We start from the raw sequence: 11,312 nt of genomic DNA on the forward strand, positions 1-11,312 counted from the left end.
TGTAATTCTAAAAATTATAAATACCCCTTATTAGAATTTTTTATTTGACAGAATTAACAGAAAAAAATAAAATTTTTAATAATTTATTAATAAAATGGGTAATTTTTTATGCAATTAAAAATTGGACAAATTACACTAATAGTCTCTGTATTTTATCTCATGTGTCACTTTGGTTTTTGTATTTTCAATTTGCTCAATTTTAACCTTTTATTTTTAATTTCATTTCATTTGGTACAATCAATAACCTCTGTTAAAAAAATTAACAAAAAATAGTCATGTGCATAACATGTGATCAACTTTGCGGGCAAAACAGACATTTCATTCCTAACCTTCCCTATTCCATCTCTGCAACACCTTTTCCCCCTTCCTCCACTGTCTATCATTAATCTCACTTCACCACTGCCACTGCTAAACACCACCACCACCACCACCATCAACCACCACCAAATAACACCACCAATCACAAATCAAAATCAAAGTGAAAATCAAAATAAAAATAGAGCTTTGCAGTTTGACATTGTTGATTTCGATGTTTTTTCGTTCGCCATTGAATGATCGCAATCGCAATCTATAGAGCTCACACAGTGTGGGTTTCTCCGTTGCTAGATTTGTGCATCTTCTTCTTCATCATCGCAATCACGATTGTGATCTGCAGAACTCACCTTATTCTATGCCAACCCAGACACCACCTATTTCTCTCTTCTAGTCCCTCCGTGACAGTCGCCTACATCATTTTTCTCTTTAAGCCTAGCTTCACTCTCTCTCTCTCTCTCACTCTCTCTCTCTCTCCCCATCCCCTAGCCTCCAGCCGTCTTGTTTCCCTAACCTCCACTAGCAACTTTTTCTCTCATTCCCTCTCTCTTACCAATAGCAGTGACCCTATTATCCCCCCTTAGTTTAGTCATGATCTCTCTTCTTCTTCTCTCAACTCAATCGTGGACTATTCTCCAGACTTTTGCCACCTCCTTTTCTTTCCCCAGATATTAGCGGTGACACCTAGTCTCTTGCCTAAATTTAGTCGCAACCCTCTTTCAACGTAGTCACGACCACTTTTTTCCTTCTCTACGCTTCTGGAGCTTTCTTCCTCCAACCCCAACAAGCTCTCTACTTCCTTTCTCAATAACAGTAGCGACGACAACGACGACGACCCTCATGCACCTCTTCTCTCTCTCTCTCTCTCTCTAGTCAAATGGGATAGACTGAGGAGATAGAACAAAAATTAGGAGTTGAACGAGGACGATCTATTCAACATATTGCAAAGAATCTTCTTTGCCAATATTTTTCTTCTCTTATTTTCTCTTTTCTCTTTGGTTGGTTTTTTTATTTGATTTGTATGATTTGATGTTTTACTTGGTTGAATTATTATTTGATTTAGAGGAACTGGTGGTCCATCACTTTGTTATTGTTCTTTCATCTCTCTGTTATTCTTTTGATTATCACTTTGTTGTTTAGTGATGGTGGGATGATAAAGGTAGATGAAGAAGGTTGGATGGAAGTGATGGACATGTCAGGTATGTGCAAAAGATAAGGTGGTGAGTTTGGTGGTTTGGGTGGCAAACGGTATTGGGTTTGGTGTGGTGGAGGTAAATGGTGTTGATTTTGGGATTGGTTATAGATGATGGTGAAGGAAGGCAACGATGGTAGATCATTGTGTTGTAAAGAGTCTAAGAGGAAGAAGGTTGTGAAACAAGGAAATGGTAGTGAAATGTTTGTATTGCCCTTGGAAAAAGGTCATGTTCGTCTCACGTGTTTGTTTTCTGTTAACAATTTTAACTGATGTTAACAATTGGACTAAAATGATACAAAATTAAAGTGTAAGAACTGTTAGTGTAATTTGCCCTTAAAAATTTGAAGAAGTGAGATGTAATTTTCAAAACTACAATAGACGATTCATATTTTAAGCAAATCTCAAGAGTATTTATTCTAGAAATTACATCATGCCCTTCAAGTTCCAGAAATTACATTTTGTCTCTTTAAATTTCTAATCGCATAACAAATGATTCAATTTATTAAAAAATTATTAAGTCAATTAGCAATTTTTAATGATGTCAGAAATAAATTTGAATTAACAATTTATGTAATTTTATTGTTGTATTAGAAAGTAGTTAAAAAAAATTCTGTTATTCCTGTTAAATAAAAAATTATAATAAGAAAGTATTTGTAATTTTTAAAATTATAAGAAATATAATATTTGAGTAAATTACAAATACACCCCCTAAAATACAAATCACTCCCTATCGTTCTGGAAATTACATTCCACCATTGAGATTTCTAATTTCATAACAAATGATCTCTTTTATTAATAAATTATCAATTTAATTAATATTTTTTAATAATATCAGAAATATATTTCAATTAGTAATTTATGTAATTTTATTATTGTATAAGAGGGAAGTTATGAATTTTATTTTTTAATTAATTCTGTTAAATAAAAATTTTAACAATAAAATCACAGAAAGCGATTTGCATTTTAATTAAGTGTGTTTATAATTTAACCCTAAACTATCAATTTCATATCGTTAGTTTCTGATTAGAATTTTTGTAATCAGGGGTGTATTTGTAATGTTTTTAGCAAACTTGGTGTGTATTTGTAATTTGTCCTATCTATCCTATCCTATATACAGAGGCGAACCCCAAAAAGCAGCAAAAATTAACTAAAACCCTTTTCCTTCCCGCTGATTCCTCTCCAATTTCTTCTCAAATTCCTTCTTATATTCTCACCCTCTCTCTTCAAAACTCATCAATTTTCTTATATATGTATATATATATATATGTGAGCAGTATGAAGGAAAAACCCTAGTTCTTGCAAAACCCTAATTGGATTGTTCTGCTCTGATTTCGTTTAGCATTAGGGTTTTTTGAGAAATTTGTTTCCGGACTATACACAATACTCATTTGAAATTTTAGAGAATGGAACCAATACCACATCCAATTCCCAAGACTGTGGATGAGGTGTACATCGATTTCATAGGCAGAAGAGCTGGTTTGATCAAGGCTCTCACCACTGGTTCCTATTACTTCTTATTCTTCGCTTCCCTAATTGTATATATATATATATCGATACATATATTTTCATATATATATATGCCTAATAATTACTTGCTTTGGTTGATTGTTATATGCAGAAGTAGCCAAGTTTTTTCAGCTATGCGATCCTGGTGAGTTTGTTTCTTTTTTATTTTTTATTTTTATAATTTTAAATATGTGAAATTCTATAATTCAAACCCCTTTTAGGACCCATTTGCGACAATTATGACGTTTGTGGTATTGGGTTAGGACTTATTGTCATGTTAGTTATGAATGGATTATGACTTATTATTGTTGTATTAGTTATGACCAATTGTAATGTTGGTTATGACTTATAGTGATTATTATTTTGGTTATTATCGGAAAAGTCTTTGATTATATCTTAGGTGGTGTTTGGCTATTATGACTAGTTATTTTATTTTATTTTAGTTATGACTGAAAAAGATTTAGTTATAATTTATAAACACGACAAATGTCAGTAGAATGACCTGATATGATATAGCCATTACTGAGTAATATCTGTGATCTTTTTGGTAGATAAACTCAAGTGCTTATTAATTAAGTTATTTTGGGGGCCAAAGAAAGTGAAATTGGTTGTTTATGGGGTAGTTTCTGGACAGAATTTTTTGTGAAGTTCGTTTGTGTGCATGGTTTTCTGTGTATTGCATTTTTAGTTCACATTATTTTAATTATTATATGTGTTTGTTGCTTTCCATGCATTGCTTGGTAGAATATTTTTGACGCACTTTAACCAGAATACCTGATCAATGCTTGATAGCCGCAACTTATTATTATTAGCATGTAATATGTCCTCCACAAACATGGGGTTAATTTCACTTTTATCCCCTAAATGATTGTCAATTATTATTATTATTTTTTTCCATACCTAAACTATCAATTTCATCTCGTTAGTTTCTGATTTCAGTTCATATAGTTCAATTGGAGATAGTCTGACCAAATCAATAATGGTGAAAGCCTAACATAATCGGCAGAAGGAAATTTTACAATTTAGACAACCAAACACTCATCTTCTTATTCACACTATATTCGACAACTTAAACAATCAAACACCCATATTATTCTCCAACCCTCATTTCAAATTAGTGAATAACAAAGAATGAGTGTGGTTGCATGGTTTAAGTTGTACAAATTTTAAAATAATCTTTTTGCCGATCAAATTAGATTGTAAAGGTTACTGATTTGTCCAACTGTCTTCAATTGGACCACATTACCTGACATTAGAAATTTTAGGGACTAAATAGATGAAATTAATAGTTTAAGGTTGAAAGAGAAAAAAGGGCTATAATTTAGTGGATAAAAGTTAAACTAACCCTAATTTGACATACTGTTGGATGTTAATTTCAAGCACCAGCGTTATTTATCCCCCCCCCCCCCCCCCCCCCCCAAGAAAAAAAAAAAAAGGAAAAATTTTCAAACACCAGCGTTTGCCTTTATTTAGGATGGTGTTATCTTATAATTATTGAGTAGAGTGAGTGGTTTGAATGTTTGATCTGTTTTCTAATGTGACATTTGTTACAGTATTTTACATTTTCGCTTGGTTTCCCCCCAAAAAATGCATGCTTAATGTTATTATATTGTGCATTAGTTATTCTTAAAATACGGGACTTTGCTTTAAATTTGGTCCAGAATGTTGTAAGCTTAATGACAATCTGTGATTATTCTTACCAAAAAGCAAAACTTTAGGAAATGTGAAAGCTAACTTCATGGACATTTGTAACTATAAAATCAAATCACATGCATGGCTTCTTGCACTGGCTTTTGCTAGCTGTAATTATGTACAGTGTGGTGAATGGCATTACTGGAAGGATTATGCATATGACCCATGACATTTTGATTGTTTTTAGTATGGGAAGGTTTGAAGTATATTACTAGTACAACAAATAGCACACTTTTTTATACTCTGCATCTTTAATAAATGCATCAGTGTTATTAAAGGCGATAGGCGCACCGAGACGCCAAGGTCTCTTGGGGCCTAGGCGCAAAGCGCAAGGCGAGGCGCAGCCTTTACCGAAGTGAAGCGCATCTTGTACGTAAAAAATTATGTAATTTAATATAAGGAAATAATTTAAGAAGAAGAAACGTAGAGAAGAGAAGTGGAGAAGACAACAATGTAGAGAAGAAGAGAAGAGAAATGAATGAGAGAGAGAGAGAGAGAAATGTAAGAAGAGAAAAATAAGATAGCAACGTGAAGAAGATTTTTTGGAATTGCTAGACTGGATAATGAAAGTAGGCAGCAGTGAAGTGTTCTTCGGAGATTAGGAATTAGGACTAATTTTTCTTCTATTGTTGATTTGTGGTTGAATTCCCAATATATTGGCATGTGTATTTGAAAGTAGGGATCTTTTATAGTTGTACCATGTTAAATCAATGGTTAAATTTTAAACAAAACCAATAAAAGCAACAATAAAAAAAAAAAAATAAAAGCTTTTCTGCGCCTTGGCCCTATCGCACGCCTTAGGCACGACTTATTGAAGTCGCCTGGCTTGGAACACCGCAAGGCGCAAACCTCGGGCCTGGATGGGACTTGGGCCTAGGCGCGCCTTTAATAACACTGAAATGCATTATAATTTCTAATGTTTTCAGTTCCCAGGCTAATGATTGGAAGTTTATGATTCTTTGGCTGGTATAATCTAGTTGAATATTGTGTCTTGATGCTTGTGATGAATACAAGTGGAGTAGAGAGCCTGGATGAGTGTAAGAGTGACAAAATGTTCAATTCCGGAGGCCTAGACTGTAGAAGACCAGGCCACCTACACAACTGGATAATTTCATTGATAAATGACTGTCTTTACCATTATTAACAAATCTGTGAATAAATAGTGTTTCAAGCACTACCAATTCATCCCAGAATATAAAATTTTCAAGTATCAAACTCATTGTTATTTCACCTAGTCATTTGTTTTTATTGTGTATTTTTCTTCTAATGCTTTCACCGCAGAATTTCATAAAATCTATTCCCTGAAGCAGTACTAGTTTAATGTTCTGAGTTGTTGAAGCTAATGGGATAGGTTTGGATTCTGATCCTATTCTGCCATATGGTTGTTACCTTGTACTATATCATTTGTGTTATCCTTATACTTCTTATCGATTGAGTTGTTGCATATTTATAGGGTTAACACCATAACTTTGAGTCTATGACTGTCATTTACTTTGGGTGCTTAAGCTCTGTATATTAAATTTCATTTTCTTTTTTGGTTGTGCTTACTGTTGAACATACCTCAAAATGGTGTTGGAAGAACGAAAATTCACCTGAACTTTGCTATCTCAATATACACTTTGCTTCTGTTTCAAATTTTAAAAATGATTTCCTTATTTCTGGAGAATGTTTCATTACTTTGAGAGAAACTTAAAGCAGCCGATTGGTCAATGTTTCTTATTTTCTTGATAAGGAACAAAAGATTCTTTAACAATGACTTTCCATATAATGGTTCCATAATTGCTGGTTATGTATTATATGGTTACTGTATTTACATTATTGTTTATCTTTAAAGAGAATGTGTTGGTGGGAAGAGTGCGATTCCAATTATATGGAGAATAAATTTTTATTTGGAGTCATGTTGTTTTTGCAGATAAGGAGAATTTGTGTTTATATGGACTTCCGAATGAGACATGGGAAGTCAACCTGCCTGTTGAGGAGGTGCCTCCTGAGCTTCCTGAGCCGGCATTGGGTATAAACTTTGCAAGGGATGGAATGCAAGAGAAGGACTGGTTATCACTTGTTGCTGTTCACAGTGATTCATGGTTGCTTTCTGTTGCCTTCTATTTTGGTGCACGCTTTGGGTTTGGTAAGAGTGAAAGGTAATACTTGTAAATAGCTGCCCATTTGCCCCCCTGCAGTTCCATTTGTTTGAGGCCTTTAGCTACGATGAAGCTACAATACACTTGGTGTATATTATATGCTAGTAATGATCTAAATTGGTGTTGCTTACAAGCTATTATGGTGGTAGAGCCCGCAAATCAAAGTTCTCTTCAGTTATGGCTCAAATTAATGTTAATTATTCTTTATTGATCTTTTTTTTTTTTTTTTGTACAATGTGTAAAAAGTACTTAATATTACTGTTTTGATACTTTTTGTTTTGTAAATGTCTATTCAACATTAACTGAAAATTTTATTTGGAATTTAATGATAATGTTCAATTTTTATGTTTAAGTGAATATTTTAGTATAACATACGTACAAAAATTTAGTAAAAATGTAATAAAATAAGTTTTGTAGACAATTTTTAATTGTATATCATTTGGTCCCCCTCTTAAGAAGATTTCTGGGTCAGCCACTGTATGTATAGTATGCCCGTCTGCCCAGTTGATCTACAGCATTAGTCGTGCAGTTCTATTTGCATACCGTTTACTGTGATATTATTTTACTAGGATGATATGTGGCTTTTGTTGCATACTGCTTCGTGGTACTTTTTTTCCCCCTCATTCTTATTTCTCACATTTGTGAAGCATTTAACTTGCTACAGCTTATCCTTTCTTACTTTGCTGTGTGCTTTGTTTAGAATGAAATGTGCAGGTTATATCCATTAATTTGTTCATTCTGCGTTGTTATGGTGTTACACCTAGACTCTTTTGTTGTACATATTCCTTATGTTATTTGCTCTTTGTTTCCTAGACATCCACACTTTCTTAAAGTCTATATGGAGATTCAGTTACCTCCCAATGTGCTTATTATGTTCATTTTATAGGTTTTGTTTACTGTCTATATATTTACTTCTGCTAGAGATTGAGATTACATTCTTTATAAATAAAAAAAAGCATGACGTTCATATGGCAGAACTCGTCATCAGTTGTATCGGGTGGATTAAAAATAGATGATTTTGTTTTCTAATTCATAAGATGAGACCATAGTTAAATTCTGAGGAATGCTAGACGTGAGCATATTAAATGTCTACTTTCCATACTTGCATACAAAAATGGGGTTCATAGTGCCATTATGCACTGGCATGCCCCAATAAAATGGAATTATCCTGTATGTTATTGGCATGCCCCTTTGTTTTTGAACTTGTAAAATCTGTTCAAAATTATTGCAATTTTTTATTCTTTTTGACATTTATATATTCATACAAACTATTATATCCAACTTTGGTTGATTATTGAATTAATAAATATCAGATCTCTGGTATATATTTTTCAGGTGGTTAAATTCATATTCATAGCTTAGTAGCTTCTTCTTCTTCTGATTTATTTTTTTATTTTTTTCTTCGTGCATTATAAGATTGTTGATGGCCTTTTTATAAAGATACAGGTCAGCATCTTTGTTACATGATTTTTGGAGTTTTGAAATGGTCAAAGTTACGCCACAGGTTTATGATATCAGAGATAGTATTCCTTTTTGTTTTGTTTTGTTTTGTTTTGGTTGACTGGAATTTTATAGTAAGCCCTTGCTTCTGGAAATTAGCTATCTCCCTGTTTTAAAAAGGTTGATGGTTTTCTAATAAGGAAGCCATCAGTCTCACATAATAGCCTGGTATCAACAAAGTATCAGAATAGGTGAATAAGCTATCAGGGGGAAAATTGATATTGCCAATTAATTTGTTTCTTTGCGATTTGGATATTAAATTTTGAATTGCATTGACATTTGTACTTTAGGAAGTAGTAATCTGTTTTCTCTTTTAAAAAGTTACTTAGCTTCTGGTATTGCATTCATCTCTTATGTTGAAAAGGGCATATTAACTTATAGTCTTATGCACAGCCTAACTTAGGTTAGGCATTAGAATTGGTACTTTATAGATACTTTTATAGTATACGTGACAAAAAATGGAAGCGCTTATAACTCTTTTTAGAAGATAGTGTTTTGCAGTTAGGAATATCAATTCAACTAATAAGTTCTTCCTCTCTATTCCTTTTTTCTTGTAGACTTTTTTTTTTTTTTTTTTTTTTTTTTTTTTTTAAAATTAACTGAGTATCATAATTTTGTAGGGTACCTATATTTTTGTAAGGGTGTTTAGATATTTCTTTGTATGTATAAAAGTTGACTAGTAGAGTGGTAGAATGAGTATCTTAGCATAGTTCTTTTCTTTGCTTTATGAATGATGTGCCAAGCAGAGTCAGTCCTGCATTTCTTCATTTTGCTTCAATATGTATATGTTAATTATCAAATATTTATTCTCCTAGATTTGTTTAGTTTTTAATTGTTGATTGTGATTATGCATATGTATGTGTGTCAAATTGTATGATTTGCATCCAAAATAAATTAAAGAAACAATTTTAGCACTTGTTCCTTAAAATTTGGTTCAGCCAAGGTATAGGATGCTTTGCTTGACTACAGGATCTTGTGGTTTAAGTTAGATGCATTATTGAGAGCATAACTTGCCATGAAGGCCCAATAAGATTTAGACTTGAGCTTATGTTCAAGCAGTGTGGGTGGACATTCTTCCATCACATTTACCATGAATCGCGAGTAAATTCCAGAATAAGAACCAATTCTGGAGTCGAGTTACTTCCTGCTGGGTAACATCCTTAGTGGATGATTTAGAAGCCCTTCATGCCCTGGAGGAATTAAAAGTTGTCTTCACAAGTAACAATTCACATGTCTGGAATAAAATAGAAATGCAGACTTTCCTACCTGAGTTATTTCTTATCTTTGTTGGAATTGGCATTTGCAGGAAGAGGCTTTTCCAGTTGATAAATGATCTCCCAACTATATTTGAAGTTGTGACAGGGAATGTGAGGCAGTCGAAAGACCAATCTGGTCCTCACAGCAACAGTAGCAAAATCAAATCAAGCGGGAAGATGGTAATTGACCCCATCATACATAAAATATATATATATATATATATTTTTTTTATTTTTATTCTGCATGTTTTGCCTTGTTATATGCGATTTTTGTTTTTTAACTTTTGCATTTTGGTTGCTTCAATTAAGCAGCAACAGCCTCAGCAGCCTGAGTCTCAACCAAAGACAGTAAAGACGTCTCCTTCGCCTAAATTAGAGGATGAGAGTGGGGGAGATGAGGAAGAAGACGACGATGAACAGGGAGCAACACTCTGTGGTGCTTGTGGGGAGAACTATGCCAATGACGAGTTTTGGATTTGCTGCGATATTTGCGAGAGATGGTTCCACGGAAAATGTGTAAAGATTACGCCTGCAAAAGCTGAGCATATCAAGCAGTACAAGTGCCCTAGTTGCAGTACCAAGAGGGTAAAAATCTAGGTTCTGAAGCTTGAGAACAAATATCACTAAAGAAACAAAAGGACATAGTTTAGAACTTTCTGGTACTATTTTAAACTGAAACAAGGCAAGACTTGTGCCCATTTTAGAAGTTAAATGAACTGGAATGTCTGTTGATAATGGGATTTAATTTTTTACTATTTTATATTACCAATAGAAGTTGGAACATGCATTGTTTTTAGTTGGTCAAGATTGGTTATGCATTTTTCATGTTTGTTTCTGCATTGGCTTGGATAGTTTTATGTTGGACTAGCAGGGTGTAGTTATTATAGGCTAGTTTTTCCGATTATGTTGCACTTCATCATAGGAGTTTCTACGCTAGTTATATGGGCTTCTATCGTTAATAAATAGCGGGATGCTCAACTTTTTTTTCATCTTCAACGGGCTGTTAGTTTATTTAGCATTGCTATACATTGTGTCAAATCTGACGCGAGGTATATAAGTATATTTTGGCAAGATTTTTTTTGTCGTCATGTCTCTCGCAGTGGGATCCGTGTTTCAATTTGGCATTTTGAGAGAGGTAGAAGTAATAGCATTTGCACTATTGGTGCAATGCTTTTAAAATGCAGTATTTTGTCATTATTCATTGTTAAAATTTAGTAATAACTAGTCAATTTAACTTTTGAACCATGAGATGCAAGAACTTGAACTGTTTTTAGCAGAATCTCAGGGAAGTCGTATGAAATGCCGGATGATCTATTTTAGAAAAAGTGTGTAGATTCAACTGTTATATAGTTGAGTTCACACTTCAATGAATCTAAACCTCATAAAGAACTTGGGCGAAAAAGATGGTGAATTTTACTGGATAATTCAGCAGAGCTTGTATTCAAAATATACTCTCTGTAAGTAGTATATCATCATGGGTTGTAACTTGCTGATCATAAAGAACTTGGTAGATTATTTCATAGCTGAAAAACCACCATTGAATTTTAAAAATGTTGAGAAATAAATTATTTGTCTATAGTGCATGTACATGTCCAACCATTCTCTATTGAGTTGTTAAAAAGAGAGAAAATTATAATTCAATATAAATTTTTAAAAATAATTTCAGATCAGTGGTAAATTTTATAAATATTAATCAGTGTAGCGTTAAAC

At 33.2% G+C, this 11,312-nt stretch overlaps 1 protein-coding gene across 2 annotated transcripts; it reads left to right on the plus strand.

The window, feature by feature from the left end:
- Positions 1-2,543: 2,543 nt before the first annotated feature.
- LOC114305636 (PHD finger protein Alfin1) lies at positions 2,544-10,385 on the plus strand. 2 transcript variants are annotated; one of them, XM_082868640.1, is made up of 5 exons: positions 2,544-3,007; positions 3,126-3,158; positions 6,618-6,846; positions 9,653-9,782; positions 9,915-10,385. In XM_082868640.1, the coding sequence occupies exons 1-5, from the start codon at positions 2,911-2,913 to the stop codon at positions 10,197-10,199; spliced, it is 774 nt and encodes a 257-aa protein (XP_082724766.1). In that variant the 5' UTR covers positions 2,544-2,910; the 3' UTR covers positions 10,200-10,385. The 2 variants fall into 2 exon arrangements, with proteins under 2 accessions (XP_082724766.1, XP_082724765.1); XM_082868639.1 differs by having other exon boundaries at positions 2,603-3,007; positions 9,912-10,385.
- The last annotated feature ends 927 nt before the right edge of the window (positions 10,386-11,312 follow it).

The sequence above is a fragment of the Camellia sinensis genome, chromosome 5, assembly GCF_055761805.1.
Source record: "Camellia sinensis isolate YWXY chromosome 5, ASM5576180v1, whole genome shotgun sequence".
Taxonomy (NCBI): domain Eukaryota; kingdom Viridiplantae; phylum Streptophyta; class Magnoliopsida; order Ericales; family Theaceae; genus Camellia; species Camellia sinensis.